Here is a 22,145-nt window from a genome sequence, read left to right on the forward strand (position 1 = left end):
GAGTCTTCATATCACTAAGCAAGATAACCAGTGTTGGTGAGGGGAGGTTTGGGGAAATGATGATGGGTTCAGTTTTAGACATGGAGTTTAAAGTATCTGTGGGTCATCTAAAGGACAGGGTCCATTGAACAGTTGGAATTTAAGACTAAAGAAAAGGAGAGAGGTCTTGACTATGGGTCCACATTTGAGAATGAGTAGCAAAGAAGCCACGAAGTTATGATCTCTCTCAGGGAGATAAATAGCATAAGGGAAATCATAGACACCCAATATTTTAGGGGAAACGGAGAGAGAGGTATCAGAAATAGGAACAGATCAAGAGAGTGATGCCATAGAAAGTAAGGGAAGAAGGAATAAGGAATGACTAATTAAATTTGGAAAATTAAAAAAATATAAAAATAAAATACTACCCATAAATCTACTGTAGGATAACTGATAGCATTCTATTATTTTGTTTATTTTTATATATACACATACACACTTGAAATCATGCTATAAAAATAGTTTTTTCTTTATTCAGTATTATTTCATGAGCATTTCATTTTCTTTTTCAGTACTATTTCACGAGTATTTTCCTATGTCATTAAACTATTCTTTACAGAGTTATGCCTATATGATATTCTATTACATAGATATATTACTATTCTTCCATTGTTGAATATTTGGTTCTCAATTTTTATAAATAACATTAAGAGGAATACCTTTTATTTTCCCAAAGGTCCTTCTTTTTTTCTTTAAAGATTTTATTTATTTATTCACGAAAGAGAGAAAGAGGCAGAGACATAGGCAGAGGGAGAAGCAGGCTCCATGCAGGGAGCCTGATCTAGGACTCAATTCCAGGATCCTGGAATCATGCCATGAGCCAAAGGCAGATGCTCAACTACTGAGCTACTCAGGCGCGGCGCGTGCACACACACACACACACACACACACCCCACTTGCCTTTTTTTTTTTTTTTTTTTTTTTAATTTATTTACTTGAGAGAGAGAGAGCACAAGTAGGAGGGACAGGGAGAAAAAGAAAGAATCCCAAGCAGACTCCATGCCAAGCACGGAGCCAACATAAGTTTCAATCCCACAATCCGGAGATCACAACCTGAGCCAAAAACCAAGAGTCAGATACTCAAGCAACTGCGCCACCCAGGCACCCCTCAAAGAGCCTTTTTATAATCTGATTATTTCATTCATTTATTCAGCAAATATTTATTGAGCATAATGTATTTTCCTTTGTTAGGTTTATAGAAATAGAATTACAGGAGCACCTGGATGGCTCAGTTGGTTAAGCATCTGCCTTGGGCTCAGGTTGTAATCCCAGGGTCCTGGGATCCCAGCCCCACATCAGGCTATCTGCTCAGTGGGGAGTCTGCTTCTCCCTCTGCTGCTCACCATGCTCTCTTATTCTCTCTCTCTCTCTCTCTCTCTCAAATAAATCTTAAAAAAAAAAAAGAAATAGAATTCGAGGGTGAAATAATATGAGTATCTTGAGCACCTTTTCCATGTATTGCCAGTTACTTTTCAGAAAAGACTTTACCAATTTATACTCTGGCTCCCATTGTATGAGTCACTGTCTTAAGGCATCCTTAGCAGTAATGAGAATTATTTTAAATCTGTTAATTTGAGGGGCGCCTGGGTGGCTTAGTCTATTGAGCTCCGACTCTTGGTTTTGATCTCAGGGTCCTGAGATTGAGTCCCACATCGGGCTCCAGGCTCAGCGCAGAGTCTGCTCCTCCCTCTCCTTCCTGCTCTGTTCCTTTCTGCAGCCACACCCCCCACCCCAAGGTTCCCCCTTCACTCTCTCTCTCAAATAAATAAATAAAATCTTTTTTAAAATATTTTTAAATCAGGGCAGCCCCGGTTGCTTAGCAGTTTAGAGCTGCCTCTGGCCCAGGGTGTGATCCTGGAGGCCCCGGGATCAAGTCCCGCATCGGGCTCCCTCCATGGAGCCTGCTTCTCCCTCTGCCTGTGTCTCTGCCTCTCTCTCTCTTTCTCTCTCTGTGTGTGTATGTGTGTGTGTCTCTCATGAATAAATAAAATTTTAATCATTTTTTAAGATTTTATTTATTTGAGAGACCATAAGCAGGAGGACTGACAGGTGGAGAGGAAAAAGCAGGCTCCCCACTGAGTAGAGAACCTCACGTGGGGCTTGATTCCAGGACCCCAGGATCATGACCTGGGCTGAAAGCAGACACTTAATCAACTGAGCCACCCAGGTAATCCCCCCCCCCAAAAAAAAACTTTTTTAATCTGCTAATTTGTTTGGGGGAGAAATTGTATCTTTTCATTTTTATTTCTTTAAAAATATTTTTTGAACACGTATCTATCTATTTAGGATATTAATCTTTTGTCTTATTTGTAGCAGTTTCTGTTTTTAATTTGATGGAGTTGTTTGTTTATAATTAATAGACAAAATCTATTGTTCTCCTTTGTAATTTCTTATTTCTTGGAAGCTTAGAAGTCATGAGATGAGGCAGGTGTTTCTGAGAAGGCTTGTGTAGAAGAAGGAAGGGGAAATGTGAGGTTGCCCAGGCCCAGGGCAGTAGGTCCAGCTGCTTATCTTCAGCCCGAAGGTCAGGACATTCACAGAGGTTCACAGTGGCCTATCCCACTTCTTGGCATAGCATTGAGCTGCCTCTACTTTGAGTAGGAAGCAGGAAGAGTAATGTCCTCGTAATGCTTCTGAGCTCACTGCATTATGGGAACTAGCCTGATGCTGAGTGCCAGCAGAGGCAGGTGGGACCTGGCAGGACTGCTTCATATCCTCTCTTTAAATCACTGTTGATGTCCTTAAAGAGCTCTGCCCTAAGGGGCTGTGTGCCAAGGCTTGTTTGCTTGCTTCTTGCAATGACGGTTCTGTTTGGCCCATAATGTAAATATCATGGCTCTGAAATCCCCCAGCTGTCCATGCTTTGTCATTTCTTCAAAGGGAACTGACTTGTTTTCCACCAGAGGGGGCCAAGGAACATTTGCTGCCCACACTGGTTTGGTGCATTAAAAGGGGAGAAAAAGAGCTAAGAGTAAGTGTTGTTTCATTCTTTGTATTCATATGGAAATTTTTAATCTCCATCAAAGGATCAGGAGAAAAATCACATTGAAATTCAATACAAGAGCTTCCAGCTTACACAGAATTTTTCTAAGATGTCTGACTTGATCCTTTAAAAATGACAAAAACCATGAACTGTGTAGCTCCAGGGTTCATAATTTTACTTACCCTCCTCAGCTTCTGCCTCTGTCTTGCCTTCCTATCAACACTCCATCTGTGTGGTCCCCTGTCAGCCTGCAGAGCTTCTTTGAATGGGGATGGGGGAGGGGGCGTGAAGTTTGTAGCAGCAGTCGGGTTTATAGGGCTGCTTATACATTAACCCCTCTCTCTCAGGCCATAGTATCTCCTCTTTCAGAGTCTTGTAACTGGTCTCCCTGTCTTCATCCTCCTTGTATCAGGCCTACCTGCTACCATAGTTCTCTTACGAAGAAATAAAACTGATCGTGTCACTTTCCTTCTTAAAAGTCACCACTAGCTTCTCAGTCCAGACTAGAGACTTCCACAGAAGGCTTCTATGATTTGGCTCCCTTGCCCACCTGATCAGACTCCTCTTCTACCTTCTTCCTTAAATCCTGGATCAGGCTACTGTCCACTGGATTATAAATTCTTTCAACTTGAAAACAGTATATTTCCAAGGCTTAGCATAGTAACTGGCATATTAATAGATGCTTGTTAAATCCTAAATAAATTAATTAGTGATTTAAAATTCTGACAAGGAAAAAAAAATAAAAATAAATAAAATAAAATAAAATTCTGACAAGGTCACAGCTTGAGAGAGAAAACTAAAAATCATGGTCTCTCAGTCTTCTATGCTTTTTTTTTTTTTTTAATTTTTTATTTATTTATGATAGTCACAGAGAGAGAGAGAGAGAGAGAGAGGCAGAGACATAGGCAGAGGGAGAAGCAGGCTCCATGCACCAGGAGCCTGATGTGGGATTCGATCCCAGGTCTCCAGGATCGCGCCTTGGGCCAAAGGCAGGCACCAAACCGCTGCGCCACCCAGGGATCCCTCAGTCTTCTATGCTTTATTTCAAAAGCATACTCACTGTATTAAAAATTGGGTCCCTTCTTCCCTGTTACAGGGATGAGAAAGGAAGAAAAAAACTGTTGTTTTCATAGTTGGTATGATTGTCAGAATGTACAAATAAATTATTAGAATTAAAAAACAAAACAAAAAAAAGAATTAGTAAAATTGTTTAGTGAGGCAATTGGCTAGAAGATTAAAATACAGAGTAAATTAAATTTCTACAAACCAACAAGAATAAAATAATTGTTTAAAAAGAGTAAAATACTTAGGATTAATCTAACAAGATAAGCAAGTCCTTTATGGAGAAAAGTTTTTAATATTTTTAAACAATTTTTTTTTTGAGGCACCTAGGTGTTTCAGTCAGTTGAGCATCCTACTCTTGGTTTCAACTCAGGTCGTGATCTCAGGGTCATGGGATTGAGCCCCGCATTGGGCTCTGAGCTCAGAAGGGAGTCTACTTGAGATTCTGTCCATCTCTGTCCCTCCTCTCTCTTCTCTATCTCTAAAATAAATAGATAAATCTTTGAAAAGTAAAGAGAAATAAACAACTTTCTTCAAGACTGGAACATTCTTCTTTCAAATAGTTTATTACTGGTTAAAAATTAAGGCACCATGTTAAAATACACTTATACATATAAACACATGTACACACCGTGTAAATTAGATCTTGTAAAAGACTATTTTCTGCATAAATTCTTAGATTTAGTGCACTACCCTCCCACCTCCAGCCTGAAGCTAATAGAGAACTTAGATCCTCCACTTCTCCAGAATTACCAGATCCAGGTCACTTTTGATCTCTGTCAGTCCTAAGGTGGCATGACAGGAAGGAATTTGGCTTCTCCTTGGATGCACAGAGTTTTTGATCCCATAGCATCCAGTCAGATTTCTCATATTTGACCACTCTTTCTTCCTAGGTCAATCACTTCCATCCGGAGTGAACTGATTCCATACTTGATAAGAAAACAGTTCTCCTCAGCTTCCTCACAACAAGGACAAGATGAAAAAGAAGAGGACCTAAAGAAAAAGGAGCTGAAGTCCTTAGGTCAGTGCTTGGGGCTGCTGCAGTAAGGTAGGGGTAGCAGCACCTTTGGAAAGAGTAGCTAGCCAGGATGCGTGTCCCAAGGCACCAGCTTCTTATCTAGCCACCAGGCAAGACAGGGTAGTTGACACCATCCCCTGAGCTCTGGGTAGGCTTGCTCAGGCTGATTTGGTCACCGTGCTCTTTGGGCTAATCATGCCTCAAGTCCTTTCTCTGGTTCATAGCTCTGGTTTGGCCGAGTTCCTCACTAGACTGTTGTGAGTAATCTCTGCCCCCTACTTCTCAGTTCCCCTGTTCTCTAGGCTCCAGGCAGCTCCACTCCTGACTCAAGTCAGCCTCTTCTATCAAGAGAAGAAAGGTGAAGGAGTATACTATTACAGTTCAACCAGAGGCCAACCAGACTGTCTCCTTTCCAGAATGTAGGGGTGCAGTCAGTCTTGTTTGCTCTCATATCTCTGCCTAGTCCCTGGCCAGTCCTGGGCTCATAGTAGGTATTCCAAAAGAAAATTTATCAAATGAATAAATGGAGAGAGTGTAGCATGATGGTTAAGATATCAGGACTTGGCATCAGACAGACCTCAGTTTGAAATCTGACTCTGCCTCTTATTAGCTCTGCGACCTGAGGCAGGTTACTCAGTTCCCTGAGCCCATTTTCTTATCATACAATAAAAGATCTCACATGGTTGTTTTAAGAATTGAAAAACTGGAGCCCAGATAACTCTGGCTCCAAGTCCTGTACTATTTCTAACATAGCACAACTACTAGATATGGTATTAAAGGCTAGCAGCACATAGCTAACATGGCTGGTCACTAAAGCCTGCACCCTTGCTTATGTTATGTCATGATTTACAAGGGTTCTCTATTTTATTTTCTCTACTAGTACTTGATTATTGGTCAAACTTGCTTTTAGGCATTTTTTTTAAAGATTTATTTATTTATTTATTCATAGAGACACACAGAGAGAGAGAGAGAGAGAGGCAGAGACACAGGCAGAGAGAGAAGCAGGCTCCACGCAGGGAGCCCAATCCAGGACTCAATCCCAGGTCTCCAGGATCACACCCTGGGCCGCAGGCAGTACCAAACCGCTGCGCCACTGGGGCTGCCCGTTTTTAGGCATTTTTGTATCATACAGTATTTCAGATGTTCAGGAAAGCACATTACCTCTTTTAATTTCACTTAGTCTTTAAGGTTTTAATGGGATTTCCCCAGGGTCCATGCTGCATGAATAAGTTCCAAGGAGAAAAGTGTGAGCTCTATCCTCTTTGAAAATGTGACTGAGTCTCTATTTCCTCTGTCTATTCTGAAGATATTTTCAGTTTTATAAAAGAAGACAATGCACTGACCTTTGCTCCTTATGATGCCTGCTGGAATGTCTGTCGAGGAGAAAGATGGGAAGACTTGTCCAAATCACAGGTGCGCTGCTATGTCCATATCATGAAAGAGGGGCTCTGCTCTCGAGTAAGCACCCTAGGACTCTACATGGAAGCAAACAGACAGGTAAGAGGATGGATTTAGAAGAGAAATCAGGGGAGCTCCTGTTCCAGAAACAGACTGAGCCTTTTGTCTTATTTCTTCATTAAATACCCAGTGACTTGTTCAGTATCCCTCTTTCCCAAGGTTGAGCAAGACCCGGCATGTCAGGTGATACCATTGGGGTACCCAGGTACAGGAAAAGAGAAGCTGTGGGCCTAATCCATAGAGGTAGAGCCTCAGTGGTTACAAAGAAGGGCTAAGATCCCCAGGAAGGCTAACTTTTGGCGTCTGGGTTCAGCAGCTTTCTCCAGTTCTGCTGGGCATGAGGATATCTGCAGTACTTCATAAACAAGCCAATAAATACTATGTGATCATTACTCTGGTGAAGTAAACATAAGCACAAGGAGGAGGCTTTCCTAAAAAGGCAAAGGAACAGAGTATAGAGTAGTCAGATGGCAGAGCCTCAAAGAAGGAATGTCTATGAGAGGGAAGTGTATGAGAGGGAAGTATCTGGAAACAGCATTAGAGTGCTAACCTCTCCCTTTAACCATGAGGTTTGGGAGATATGGAGAATGGGCAGCTTCTATTGAAGGAGAAGCAGTGCTCTAAAAGATAGGCCAAGTTTTAGTTGAAAGGGGATGGAGTGAGGAGACAGTGAAGGAACTGAGGATATAAGGGAGCTCTTCTTTGTGTAGCAGGCACAGGAGGAAGTTTTAGGAGGGAGGGATGATGAGAAGAGACCATGAAAAGGAAACAGCAGTAAGGGGTTGAGATGAGAGGAGGAAAGGTTAGGTGCCTGAGGGAACTATGCTGGGGATGCATACAAGGACAACATTGGTGAGAGGATGAAAAGATTAGCTGTTGATACGGTTTATGGTAGAACTCTGAAAACTGTCAGTACAGGTATAAACTTGGGGGTGGGGGAGACAGGAGGAGGTCAAGTAGAGTGATAAAAGATATTCTTGAAAACCGGAATTGGAATGTAGTTCCTGAAGAAAACCTGGCTCAGAAATCTTGAAGACCTGTGCTATATGATGGGTATAGCCCTGCCCCCGACCTCAAGCTGGCTTCACCCTCAATTGGTTAGAGATCCAAGAGAATCCAAGCCAGGGAGTTTATGCGAAATCGTAACTAGTCCCACATGTAATCCAGGGCAGTCTTCAGTAAAGTTATCCTCAGGTTAGAGTCAGAGTTATTAGAAACATGCCTTAATTTGACTTTTCAGTTCTCATTCAGTCTATCAGCCTGGTCTGAAAGCAGGTCCATGGAGCCTGGGGGCTGAGGCTGAAGAAGTGTCCTCTGAAGTACCAGCAGGTGCTGTGCAGCACAGAGGCCCAAATGGCCTTGGTTGAAGTATAATAGAGGAAGAAGATCCCAGGGATAGGGGCTGAGGGATTAGCCTTCACACTTTCCAGCATAGCCAGTCCTGGCAAGATGTCCCTCGGCCACCACACATAGTGCTCTGACTAGCATTCTGTCCATGCTAGAGAATGACAGAGAAGCATACTACCTGTGCCTTCCTAATGAGTCCAGAGCTAAAATTCTCCACATCTATAGCCTTTTCAGTTTTCTCATACTGGAGAAAGTATAGTTTGAACACCTTCAATGTTTTGGCTGGTGAAGAACATAGATGCCTTCTCAGGAATTGTCCTGCTTGTGGAATTTGTCTAACATTACTCCTACCCTCCCTTTATGCATGGCCACAGTGGTCTAAGAGGGGAGCAGGAACCTGGGATGATTATGGTCAGGACTCAGAATGCTACTTGCCCTCAATAGGCCTCTGCCAAGTGCTGCTGAGTATCTTGAAGGCTTCTCTCAGTGCCTCCCAGTTGAGGGACATGGCATTACTTTCAGGGAGGAGATTTCTCAGCTAGGAAACTAAGGATAAGACCATCTAGAATTTGCTGCATATTCAGTCCTTGTCCTAGGAGAAATGTAGCAGCCTCCTGCTCTGCCCCACCCAAACAGGAAAGCTGTGGCTCAAAACTCCCTATACCTCTAACTGAGCATTGAGTTCTACCGAAGATGCTTTCAGTTGTTTTCTAGTCTTAACTTTAGTGATCAAATCTCTTTCCTCAAGGTGCCCAAATTGCTGTCTGTTCTCTGTCCAGAAGAATCACTGATTCATTCATCAGCCCAGATTGTCAACAAACACCTGGTAAGTGCTAGCTTGGGCAGGGCATTATGGAACAATCTCTGGTGCACTGAGGTATGTCCTTGAAGATGGATTGGGATTCTCAGGCTCTGAAACTCATTAGTCCTCAGGAAATCCCAACTGGGTTCTGATTATAAAATACCATCTTCTATCCCAGACACGCAAGAAGACTACCTGGACAGGTGCTGACCCCAGGTACACAAATTCAGTAAGGAGGGCAGCCCCAGTGGCTCAGCAGTTTAGCGCCGCCTTCAGTCCAGGGTGTGATCCTGGAGACCTGGGATCGAGTCCCACGTCGGGCTCCCTGCATGGAGCCTGCTTCTGTCTCTGCCTCTTTCTCTGTGTGTGTGTGTGTGTGTGTGTGTGTGTGTGTCTGTGTGTCTGTGTGTGTGTGTGTGTCTCTCATGAATAAATAAATAAAATCTTAAAAAAAAAATTCAGTAAGGAAGGTCCATTATGGTCTTGGGACTCAGACACAGACAGAGCTTTCCATCTCTGTCCCTCTTCTTACCCTGATTTGAGCACTCTCTTTAAAAGAGCACATCTAGGGGATCTCTGGGTGGCTCAGCAGTTTAGCTCCTGCTTTCGGCCCGGGCCGTGGTCCTGGAGTCCCGAGAGCGAGTCCCACGTCGGGCTCCCTGCGTGGAGCCTGCTTCTCCCTCTGCCTGTGTCTCTGCCTCTCTGTGTCTCTCATGAATAAATAAATAAAATCTTTAACAAAAAAAAAAGCACATCTATATACACAAATGCATGAGTGTGTAAGTCTGAGTTGATCTCAGAGGTATTATGCGACATTGTGGCCCTGAGACATGCAGAGGGAGCTCTGCTAAAGTATCTCTGGGAAGAGATAGCATAGACTCCAACTCAAGGGATCTGAGGGGTTGGTTTGCAATTGGTTGAGATGAATGGACAAGGTTTTATATTTGCCTTTTGCAGATTGGAGTTGACAGCCTCATTGGGCCAGATACACAGGTTGGAGAGAAGTCATCCATTAAGCATTCAGTCGTTGGTTCATCCTGTGTCATAAGAGATAGAGTGACTATCACCAGTTGCCTTCTCATGAACTCAGTCACCGTGGAGGAAGGGTATGTTTTCCCTTGTATCTGCTTGAGGCAAGGTCCCTGGCATCCCCAGGAGGTTTTGGGGGCCAGTCCAGCCTAGGAAAGGGCTCAGCTTGAGGAAGAGAAGAAAAGGAAAAAGGTGAAGGAAAGAAGAGTGCCTAGGCCTTTTGTAAGGCCTTGGTTTTGGCTCCATAGAGAAATGGTCTCTGAAAGCATTTCTAGCAACTTTCTCACATTTATCCCAGTTGTGGTCCTGAGAGAAGCTACTTTCTCTTGCTTCTATATGCTGCTTGATGGGATGGCCAAAGTAGTGCGCCACTGGCAGTGCTGGAATGACACTGTACCAATGTCCAAGGGTCACCCTCCCTTATCTCAGTGTCCCAAAGCAGCCCTGAAGAAGGCAGAGGGCTAGGAGATGTGGTCATTTAAGCCACATGCAATTTTTTAAGGGACTGGTTCTTTGTTTCAAGTTATGGAGTATCTAGAGTATCCTAAAATCTTGGTTTATGAACAGCCTGACCTAGGAGTAAGAAGAACTTAAATGATATTTAATAAGATCATTCCTCTGCATGGACCTCAGGTTTTTCCTGTATAAAATGCAACCATAGGCAGTGGAAGAGTGGAAGGATATTACCAAAGAAATGGTCTTCAGACTTTTTAGAAAGGAAACTCTTTGTTAAGATAAATTCTTATGCAGAAACTCAGTATTTATGGGGCACCTGGGTGGCTCAGTGGTTGAGTGTCTGCCTTTGGCTCAGGCTGTGATCCCCAGGGGTCCTGGGATTGAGTCCTGTATCAGGCTCCCAGCAGGTAGCCTGCTTCTCCTCTTGCCTATGTCTCTGCCTTTCTCTCTCTCTCTCTCCCTCTCCCTCTCTCTCTCTCTCTCTCTCTCTCTAATAAATAAATAAAATCTAAAAGAAAAAAAAAAAACTCAGTATTTAAAACTGTTAAAGCACAGTTGTTTGCAGTATAGCGGGGAAGGGGCATTTGTCCTTCCTAGAGATGTGAAGCAGATCTATAAAACAAATTTTGGAGAACACCAGACTGGATGAATCAGCCTGAAAGAGCAGATTCTAAAACCTTGATTCTAGTTCTGATATCTGTCAATTTCTCTGTCCAGAACTGATAGAAGGATGGGGAAGACTACAATTTCAGTGAAAGCTGAACTGCCTCTCCTAGCTGCCAGTGAGGGATTGGGGGAAGCATTTTGGAGAGAGAAGCTACATAGGGACATAGCTAAAGGTTAAACCTTTGCTCTTTTAGAAAGACTCATGGAAGACAGTAGACAGGATTGACGGAGTAAGTACCATAATTAAAAACCAGGAAAGTGGGGTGCCTAGGTGGCTCAGTTGATTAAGGGTCTGCCTTCAGTGTGGGTCATGATCCCAGGATCTTGGGATTGAGCCCCATGTTGAGCTCCCAGCTCGGCAGGGAGTCTGCTTCTCCATCTCCCTCTGCCTCCTCCCCATTGCTCATGCTTTGTCTCTGAATCTCTCTCAAGTAAATGAATAAAATCTTAAAAAATAATAATAATAAAGTTGGAGACCATAGGGATATTGGTCACTAAGATCTGTTCTCCCCCAAGCCCGCTTCCCAACTTGACTCCCAAACCCTGACAACCAGGCCTAAAGCCTTCAGTCAGGAGTTTGGAAGAATCCTCTCTGGACATTCTGACTAGCCCAAGAAGAAAAACCTAAATTTATTTACATCAGAAATTTCTAACAGCCCAGTCAAATCACCCTGCAGTGAAAAATTATGGATGACAGGTTCTATTCATGTGCTTAGAGCTTCCAATCAGCTTTTTTAAAATCCTTTTCTTTTTTTTTTAAGATTTTTATTTATTTATTCATTCATTCATTCATTCATGAGAGACACAGAGAGAGAGGTAGAGACATAGGCAGAGGGAGAAGCAGGCTCCTCACAGGGAGCTCAATGTGGGACTCGATCCCTGGACTCCAGGATCACGCCCTGGGCCGAAGGCAGACACTTAACCGCTGAGCCACGCAGGCATCCTGAATCCTTTTCTAAAGATGAAGAGATAATCAAAGATTACCAGAGATCTAAAGAAAGCCTACCATGAAAGATCCACAAATTAAACAGAAAAAAAGCAACTTAGAAGAAACAGAGACTCTTTAGGGAGAGAAAAATACTTTCAAACAATCTATTATTTCAAAGAGCAAAAGAAGAACTCTAGAAAATTAAAACCATGATTATAAAAGGAAAATTACAATAAAAGAATTGGAAGATAAATGTCACATTTCCCAGAAAGTTGAGCAGAGAGATAAAGAGATGGAACATAGAAAAGATAAGGAGATGAGAGGACCAGTTCAGGGTATTTAACATCTGAATAGGAGTTCTGTTAAAAAAAAAAAACATACAGTTCAGAAATCAGAGTTAGAAATTATTTCAGAAATAAATATAGGAAAATGTCTCACAACTGAGAGATAAGAATTTACAGAATGAAAAAGCCTACTATGTGCCCAATACAATGGGTAAAAATAAACCTACATCATTAAATTTCGGAACACTGGAGAAAAAAATATGCTACAAACTTACAAAGAAAAAATAAAAGGGGGGCGCCTGGGCGGCTCAGTTGGTTAAGCCTCTGCCTTCAGCTCAGGTCATGATCCCAGGGTCCTGGGATCGAGCTCCACATTAGGCTCCCTGCTCAACAGGGAGCCTGCTTCTCCTTCTCCTTCTCCCTCTGCTGCTGCTCTCCCTGCTTATGCTCTCTTGCTCTCTCTGTCAAATAAATAAAATCTTTAAAAAAAAAAAAAAACAAAGAAAAAGGAAGGAGGGAAGGAAGGAAGGAAGAAAAGAAAGAGAAAGAAAGAAAAGAAAGAAAAGAAAGAAAGAAAGAAAGAAAGAAAGAAAGAAAGAAAGAAAGAAAGAAAGAAAGAGAGAAAGAGGGATCCCTGGGTGGCGCAGCGGTTTGGCGCCTGCCTTTGGCCCAGGGCGTGATCCTGGAGACCCGGGATCGAATCCCATATCAGGCTCCCGATGCATGGAGCCTGCTTCTCCCTCTGCCTGTGTCTCTGACTCTCTCTCTCTCTCTGTGACTATCATAAGTAAATAAATAAAAATTAAAAAAAAAAAAAAAAAAAAAAAAAAAAAAAAAAAAAGAAAGAGAGAAAGAGAAACGGAAGAAAAGAAAAGAGAAAAGAAGAAAGAATAATAGCTGGGTGGCACAGCTGGTTAAGCATCCTATACAACCAATCAGGAACCAAATGGATGGCTGGGATGCCTGGGTGGCTCTGCCTTTTTCAGCCGAGTCCCACATCATTGGGCTCCCTGCATGGAGCCTGCTTCTCCCTCTGCCTGTCTCTCTCTCTCTCTCTCTGTCTCTTTCTCTCTCTCTCTCTCTGTGTCATGAATAAAAATAAAATCTTAAAAAAAAAAAAAGTGAAGGAAAACTAATTTCAACCTAGAATTCTAGGGGTACCTGGGTAGCTCAGTCAGACATCTACCTTCAGTTCAGGTCATAGGTCATGATCTCAGGGTCCTGAGATTGAGCCCCACATTGAGCCCCACATCAGGGTCCCTGCTCAGCAGAAAGTCTACTTGCCCCTCTCCCTCTGCCCTTCCCCACCACTCATACTCTCATGCATGTGTGCACGAGATAATTTTTTTATGAATTTTTAATAAATTTTTATAAATTATTTATTCTCAAATAAATAAATAAAATCTTTTAAATTTAAAAAAAAAAAAAAACCTAAAATTCTATACCAGCAAAATGTTAAATGTGACCATGGAAAAGTCTCAAAAACTTTTCTAGATGTGTTCCACCAAAACGAAGAGTAAACCAAAGAGGTAAGATACAAGAGATCCAGGGCAGCCCGGGTGGCTCAGCGGTTTAGTGCTGCCTTCAGCCCAGGGCCTGATCCTAGAGACCTGGGATCGAGTCCCACATCGGGTTCCCTGCAATAGAGCCTGCTTCTCCCTCTGCCTGTGTCTCTACCTCTCTCTCTCTCTTTCTCTCTCTCTCTCTCTCATGAATAAATAAATAAATAAAATCTTTTTAAAAATATTTAAAAAGAGATCCAACTCTAAAAAAGCAAAAAGAATCCATAGGATGATACTGAAGGCAGATCCAAGGATGACAACTATGCACGAGCATAAAGGGAGCGGTTAGCCCAGAGTGTAATCCACAAAGCACTTATTCAAAAAGATGAAAGTGATAAAATACCAGATGCATATAAACATCTTGAAAGATTTAAACAACTGGCTAAAAGTTTGGGTTGGATTAGTAATAGCATAGAATACTATCTAACAAAAACAAAACAATTATGAACTCTGTTTAAAAAGTTGTACAGGAGGGATCCCTGGGTGGTGCAGCGCTTTGGCGCCTGCATTTGGCCCAGGGCGCGATCCCGGAGACCCGGGATTGAATCCCACATCAGGCTCCCAGTGCATGGAGCCTGCTTCTCCCTCTGCCTGTGTCTCTGCCTCTCTCTCTCTCTCTGTGACTATCATAAATAAATAAAAATTAAAAAAATAAATAAAATAAAATAAAATAAAAAGTTGTACAGGAAAGGAAAAGACATCATAGTTCACTATGTATTTCAACTATGAAACAGAATTTATGTAGTCAAACTCTATAGACCAAAATGATGCTGTAACAGTATTGAAAGGATGAGGGATAGGAAGAAAAAGAGAGAACAGGGAGAAAGCTAAATCTGCATCTTCCTTTGTGGGAAGTCTGTTGATAATACCCAAAGCTAAAAAATCAAGAAGTAATAATATAAAAAATGTTATTATATAGAGATGGGGAGGTAAATGCTAAAATACTCATCAAAAATAAGTCTAAAAAGTTGTCTTTGGGAAAAAGGAAATGAATAGGGGGAACATAAGACTGCTGTTTTTCATAATAAAGCCTTCAGAAAGATTTGGTTTTAGATACATACATGCATTAGGGCACCTAGGTGGCACAGCTGGTTAAGTATCTGACTTCAGCTCAGGTCATAATCTCAGGGTCCTGGGATCAACCCCCACATTGGGCTCCCTGCTCAGGGGGGAGCCTGCTTTTCCCTCTCCCTCTGCCCCTCCTCCTACTTATTTTCTCTCTCAAAAATAACAATAATAATAATAATATTTTTTAAGGATATATGCATCTATATATAAATTTAACTGCCAAGAAAAAGGTCAGTATTTTGTGGTACACTGCTACCAGTGGTGTGCTGATAAATTGTTAACAACCAGCTCTCCAAAAGTATCAGTAAACAAGCAGAACAGGCTGGCTCCAGCCCATCACTGATCGTAGAGTTCTGTCTCAAGTATTTTACTCTTTCATCAAACACAAAGACCCACTGGATGCTCAAGACTGCCTGAGTGTCGTGGTAGAATTCTGTATAGTCAAAAAGGAGAAAAGAGTCAGGAAAGAACTTAATTAAGGATATAACCCTTGAGCTGAATCTTGAAAAATGAGTAGAGTCCCACTGGACTGGAGAAAGGAATGTTCTAGATACGTCAAGAGTGTGAAGTGTGAGAGAGCATATCTTATTCCAGAAACATCTCTTCATTTTGATCTTAGCTTGAATTTCATCACTTAAGAAGAGACTTCATTAAAAAAAAAAAAAAAAAGAAGAGACTTCATTGACTATCCTGTCAGATATAATCTGTCCCAGGATACCTGGGCAGCTTAGTTAAGTGTCTGATTCTTGGTTTTGGCTCAGGTCATGATCTCAGGATCATGAGATTGAGCCCCATGTCAGGCTCTGTGCTCAGCTGCAGAGTCTACTTGAGATTCTCTCTCCCTCCCTCTCTGCCCCTCCTCCCTGCTTGTAGGCACGCATACACACACACACACACACACACACACACACACACACACACAGTCTCTCTCTATATATATAAAATAAGTAAATAAATCTTTAAAAAATAAAAGGAAGTGGGATGCCTGAGCAGTTGAGTGTCTGCCTTTGTTTTTTTTTTGTTTTGTTTTGTTTTGTTTTGTTTTTTTAAATTTTATTTATTTATTCATGAGATACAGAGAGAGAGGCAGAGACACAGGCAGAGGGAGAAGCAGGCTCCATGCCGGGAGCCCGATGTGGGAATCAATCCTAGAACTCCAGGATCACACCCTGGGCCAAAGGCAGGCGCTAAACCGCTGAGCCACCCAGGGATCCTGAGTGTCTGCCTTTGGTCCAGACCATGATCCCAGAGTTTCGTGATCGAGTCCCACATTGGGCTCCTTGCATGGAGCCTGCTTCTCCCTCTGCCTGTGTCTCTGTCTTCTCTCTATGTCTCTCATGAATAAATAAGTAAAATCTTTGAAAAAATAATAAAAGAAAAAAAAATAATAATAATAAAAGGAAGTAATCTGTCCCAATATTCTCTGCTACATCAACCTGCTTTATTTCCTTCCCAGCATTAACACTGTCTGGCTATATCTTGTTTACCTGTCTCAAATAAATGTTAGTTTGAGAATGTAGGTAACCTTATCTTTTCTTTCACTGTTCTATCTTGAGGGCCTACAGGAACTCAATAAATACTTGTTATATGAAAGAATGATAAATAATTCATAATAACTGAAATATAGAATTCAAAGAAGAATAGATACATAGGAGATAAGGCTATACAGATGGCCAAGGGCCAAATCATGGACTGTCCCCTAAGAAGTTTAATAGGTAACAGTAATTTAAGAGTTTAAAGGAAAGGGATAACATAAAAATCCACATTTTATGAAGATCATTTTGGCTACACTATGGTGTAGAGAGTGATGTGAGGAGGGTAAACATGGAGGCAGGAAGACTACTGAAACAATCCTGGTAAAATAGAAGAGGTCCTAAACTAAGGCAGTAGCAGTGGCAGTAGGGAAGAGAAATAATAAGGTGATTAAAAACTATGAATAGCTTGGTGGTTGCCTGGAAATGTCAAGTGAAAGAGAAATTAGGGAAGACTTCCAGATTTCTTGCTTGAGCAATAAGGTTTCTGGTGTTCTATTCACTAAGATAGAAATCAGCAGAGGATTTGCAGGGTGGGAGGCAGGGAAATGACGAGTTCCATATGGGATAAGATGAGTTCCTGGCAGGTGGCCTTGACATGCAGGACTTGATGTGCAGGCATGGAGCTCAGGAAAGGAACCTGTGTTTGAAGTACAGGTTTGAGAGAGGGGTGGGCATAGAGATGGTAACCGAAGCTGTGAGAGTAGAGGAGATCACCCGGAGGTGTGTGGCCTTAAAAGAAAAGAAACCAAGACAAGGCCTTGGGGAACATCAAAAATTTTAGGCATAAGAAAAGGAATCTAAGGTGACTAACAAGGAAAGGACAAGGAAGGAATGTAAGGGGTGAGGGAGAGGACAGTTGGTAGGTGAAGCCCAAGTTTCTAGTTGGCAAAACGAGGTAGGTGGTGGTATACTCAGATGAGGAAGGGTGAGGGAGGAGCAGATTTGTGGGGAGAAAAGGCTTTGTGAAGGGGCACATGAAGTTGGAAGTACCTCTAAGATTTCCAAGTATGTGGCGGTATCTAGTAGCCAGTTTGTGACTGAGAAGAGAGACCCCCAAAGACCTCTTCCTGAATCATTGTGGTGTTCTCTAAGTTATTTTGCTGTTTCTATTTCCTCTTATTCTTCCAAATCAGCCCTTGTGCCATTCCTTCTATGGATTAGAACATGAATTTTGGAGTCAGGCTGCCAGACTGAATCCTGCTTCTGTCACTTACTAGTCACTTAAGGAATTGACTTGACGTCTTTGTGCATGATTTTCTCACTATAAAATGGGGTAAAAATTGAAACTATCTTGTAGGTTTATTGGGAGTACTAAATAAATAAACAAAAGCACTTAGAAGAGTGTGTGAACATAGAATGTTAGCTGTCAAAAAAATGTTAGCTGTTATTTGTTTATCGTAATCATCATCCTCATTGTTTTCTCTCATTTCACAGAGGTGGCATGTTGTCAGTGTTGTCTTCCTAAAGGATACCTCTGATCATGTCCCTGTTGTAAAAACTTTTTTGAAGACTTCCCATTACCTTTAGAATACAGTTTGAACTTCCAGATTTCTCATGATCTAGTTCCAGCACTGAGTCCAGGAATGTTAGTGAGTTGGGGCTACAGAAGTCACCTGGCTCAGCTTATGCATTCTTATAGATGAGCAAATTATGGAATTCCATACTTTCTATTCATTGCACCCTTGCAATTCTATGTCCCATTCCAGATTCACGCATGAATCATGGTACCACCATTCTTCTGAAAACCAGAACCACACTTGCCTTTATCCATTTGATCACCTAATTCCAGAGTAGTTCATGAAGCTTTATAACTTCCACTGTGTCTCATCCTGCCTCAGACTTGAGGAAGACAATGCCATAACTTTCCCATTTGCTCTAATTAGCAAACTCCTCCTCCCCTCTCGTGGGCAGACAGACAAAGGAGCAACTCTCTGGCACCTCTTTAAAGTCCAGTGTTGATGTCCTGAATTGACATGAAGAGACTTGGTAAGGAACCAAGGTTCCATAGGAAACTCCAGCTTGCTCATATAAGAGAAATTCAGGGCAGCCCCAGTGGCGCAGTGGTTTGGCGCCGCTTGCAGCCTGGGGTGTGATCCTGGAGACCCTGGATCGAGTCCCACGTCAGGCTCTCTGCGTGGAGCCTGCTTCTCCCTCTGCCTGTGTCTCTGCCTCTCATTCTCTCTCTGTGTCTCTATAAATAAATAAACAAAATCTTAAAAAAAAATAAACTGCCAAACTATTAAAAAAAAAAAGAGAGAGAAATCCATAAATAATGCTAGCATAATACCCTAGAGTCCATTGCTGTTTTGGAGGAGGTATAATCTTGGATGGGTTTATAAGCTAAGGAAACAGTAAAGGTTTAGATGGCGGTGGCTGCTATTTTTCCACTAAAAAACTTGGAGAGATGTAGGCAGCCTACATGAGGCTAATGACTAGGGAAGCATTAGAGATTACCCAATCTGGGGCAAATTAGCTCCTGGTGATAAGATCAGACATCCTGCATCCCATATGAACCTTTTCCCATTATTTCCAGGTCATTTAGTTTTAATTACTTATGGTAAATTTGGGAAAAGTAATTAAATTGCAGTCGCATGAGACTTTATTACCCTGTTGCTGTTATATCTGAACTGAGTGGCAGAGTAGGAGCATGAATTTATCCAGAAGGGGGTTTCTCATATTCCGGGCTTGCTTGTCTCTGCCAGCAGTGGTGAGCTGCCGAGGCTTTCTGGACAGTGGCTTGAACAAGGTGCTCAGGGCTTGAGGGATGCTAATAGGACCACCTTGGGGAACGTGTAGGCGAGACTATGCAGACAAGGCTCCTGCCTGTCTTTCTCATTTTCAGTTTTTGGTAGAAATTCCAAGTTGTATGACAGCCGATCCCCATCAATTCAAAGCCTAGTGAAAACTTCATTGTCGAGGCTTCAGTATCAGTTCTGTGTTCTGTCTCATTGGCTCTCTGGTCTTGTGCAACATCTCCTGTAGCTCCTCCTAGTCCAAAATGAGTGACCCAAGCAGCAGTGTAAAGTAGTTCTTTCACATGCAGGCAGGCAGGCCAGGGAGCCAAGTTTTCATCTAGATTTTCTGTGCTACTACAGGTAGCAAGTGCAGCGCTCAGAGCCAAACAATACATTATTGCTTCCCACTGTTACCCCTGAGCGTCCTCTTCACCTACACTCAACTGACTGCCCTGCTCACTGGGCCCCTTACTTTTCTACTCCCCTTTATTCCTGACATTCACTCTGCCTCAATTGCCTCTCTCTAGAGATCTTTACCTATAGAAATCCTCCTACTCATCTTTCAAAATCCAATATATATTCCAGCTCCTGCATGCAGCCTTCTTGAATTGTCCCAGCCAGAAATTACATCCCCTACTTCTGTTCCCTGTGCACCCATAACACTTAATGTATGCTCGTGTGCCATTTAGTGCATTTTTCTTTTTTCCTCAACTGTAGATTTCCTTGAATACAGAAATGGTTTTCCTATATCTTTGTATCTCTTAATAGCTAATACTGTACCTTTTATATACTAGATATCTTGTATTTTCCAAATGAGACATAGAAATTTCTGATTTAACCTCCCCTGCTATAATTATAATTAGCCAAAAGCTGTGTCTACTTCTAGAAAAAAAGCGTCAAGTGCTTCATTCCTTGAAACTCACCAAAATAAAAACATACAAACAAAACTAGAAAAGGAAGCTTCATCTATTATAAAACTAGATAATACTAGGGCACCTGGGTGACTCAGTGGCTGAGCATCTGCCTTTGGCTCAGGGTATGATCCCAGGGTCCTGCGATGGAGTCCCACATCAGGCTCCCTCCAGGGAGCCTGCTTCTTCTCTGCCTGTGTCTCTGCCTCTCTCTCTATGTCTCTCATAAATAAATAAATAAAATCTTTAAAACAAAAAAATAAAATAAAAAAACGAAAAACTAGATAACACCACATACCTGTACACAGACTAAAGAATATCTTCCAGACACAATGGAATGTAAATCAGATCCAAAGAAAACACCAAGATTCAACCAGAATAAGGAATAAGGGCATGGGTAAACCAAAGGAGAATTGGCAAACATCTCTTTTGCAAAATCTCAAGGCATATGGAACTGAAAGAAAAAAAAACATTGAGGCACATAGGAGGGCTGTCCTCAGACATTTTTGTGACAACATTTAGAAAATTTGGAGGAGAAACGATCGTAACCTAAGAATCCTATAGCTTAGGGGCACCTGAGTAGTTCGGTGATTGAGCCTCTGCATTTGGCTCAGGGTGTGATCCCAGGGTCCTGGGATCGAGTCCCGCATCGGGCTCCCTGCATGGAGCCTGCTTCTCCCTCTGCCCATGTCTCTGCCTCTCTCTCTGTGTCTCTCATGAATAAATAAATAAAATATTTTTTAAAAAGGATCTTATAGCTTAGTCAAATTATGATTGAAATATGAAATCATCAGAAATATTCCAGGGCTCAGGAGATGTGTCACCCATGAACCATGAACTCCATGAAATGGAGTTTTGGAAAACTCCATTTGAAGACATAATATAGCCAAGTAAGAAATGAAACAAAAAGGCAGCCCTGGGGGATCCCTGGGTGGCGCAGCGGTTTGGCGCCTGCCTTTGGCCCAGGGCGCGATCCTGGAGACCCGGGATCGAATCCCACATCGGGCTCCCTGCATGGAGCCTGCTTCTCCCTCTGCCTATGTCTCTGCCTCTCTCTCTCTCTCTCTGTGTGACTATCATGAATAAATAAATAAAATCTTTAAAAAAAAAAAAAAGGATCTTATAGCTTAGTCAAATTATGATTGAAATATGAAATCATCAGAAATATTCCAGGGCACAGGAGATGTGTCACCCATGAACCATGAACTCCATGAAATGGAGTTTTGGAAAACTCCATTTGAAGACATAATATAGCCAAGTAAGAAATGAAACAAAAAGGCAGCCCTGGGGGATCCCTGGGTGGCGCAGCAGGTTTGGCGCCTGCCTTTGGCCCAGGGCGCGATCCTGGAGACCCGGGATCGAATCCCACGTCGGGCTCCCGGTGCATGGAGCCTGCTTCTCCCTCTGCCTGTGTCTCTGCCTCTCTCTCTCTCACTGTGTGCCTATCATAAATAAATAAATAAATAAATAATAAATAAATAATAAATAATAAATAAATAAATAAATAAATAAATAAATAAATAAATAAATAAATAAATAAATATTAAAAAAAATAAAAAAAAAGGCAGCCCTGGTGGCTGAGCAGTTTAGTGCCGCCTCCAGTCCAGGGTGTGATCCTGAAGACCCTGGATCGAGTCCCACGTCGGGCTCCCTGCATGGAGCCTGCTTCTCCCTCTGCCTGTGTCTCTCTTTCTGTGTCTCTAATAAATAAAATCAGAAAGGAAGGAAGGAAGGGAGGAAGGGAGGAAGGAAAATATTGATAAATGGGTAGGTTGTGTATAAAAGTGAACTCCCTTAAACATGAAATTTAATCTGTGGTAATTAGAGTCACAAATTATTTTTTGCGATTATTAGATTATTAGAAGAATCATGTCCGTGTTTCTTTGTAATATTCGTGGAAATACCAAATTGTGAAACTTTAGAAAGATCCCCTGTACTTAAAGGGGTTCCTTAGGACTTTTGACTCATTCCTTGCCTCTACTAAACCCATCTTCTTGGATGGAGAATACTACATCCTAATTCTTTGAGGTTACTACTTCATTTCTTTAATTCCCTCCAAACCCTTCTTTTTCTTAGCTTCTGTTTAGGGAATAGAAGGACTTAGGTTTCTTAGAAGGGAGACATTTCTCACCACCAAACCTTTACATAGTGAAGAGAGACACATGGAACTTAAGGGAGGACATTTTCAGCCTGCTCACTGAAGCCAGTACATTTTCATCTGAGAACCAGGAGCAAGACTGACCATAGACAGGAAGGTGAGAG

The 22,145-nt window shown here is 42.0% G+C and overlaps 1 protein-coding gene across 1 annotated transcript in view; it reads left to right on the plus strand.

The window, feature by feature from the left end:
- EIF2B3 (eukaryotic translation initiation factor 2B subunit gamma) overlaps window positions 1-22,145 on the plus strand; it is a 144,448-nt gene that overhangs the window by 103,714 nt on the left and 18,589 nt on the right. The window contains exons 7-10 of the mRNA XM_038558254.1: window positions 4,978-5,105; window positions 6,409-6,599; window positions 8,656-8,733; window positions 9,667-9,815. Of these exons, the coding sequence (XP_038414182.1) occupies window positions 4,978-5,105; window positions 6,409-6,599; window positions 8,656-8,733; window positions 9,667-9,815 (546 nt within the window). The remainder of the gene's footprint in view (window positions 1-4,977; window positions 5,106-6,408; window positions 6,600-8,655; window positions 8,734-9,666; window positions 9,816-22,145) is intronic.

The sequence above is a fragment of the Canis lupus genome, chromosome 15 (genome assembly GCF_011100685.1).
Source record: "Canis lupus familiaris isolate Mischka breed German Shepherd chromosome 15, alternate assembly UU_Cfam_GSD_1.0, whole genome shotgun sequence".
NCBI lineage: Eukaryota > Metazoa > Chordata > Mammalia > Carnivora > Canidae > Canis > Canis lupus.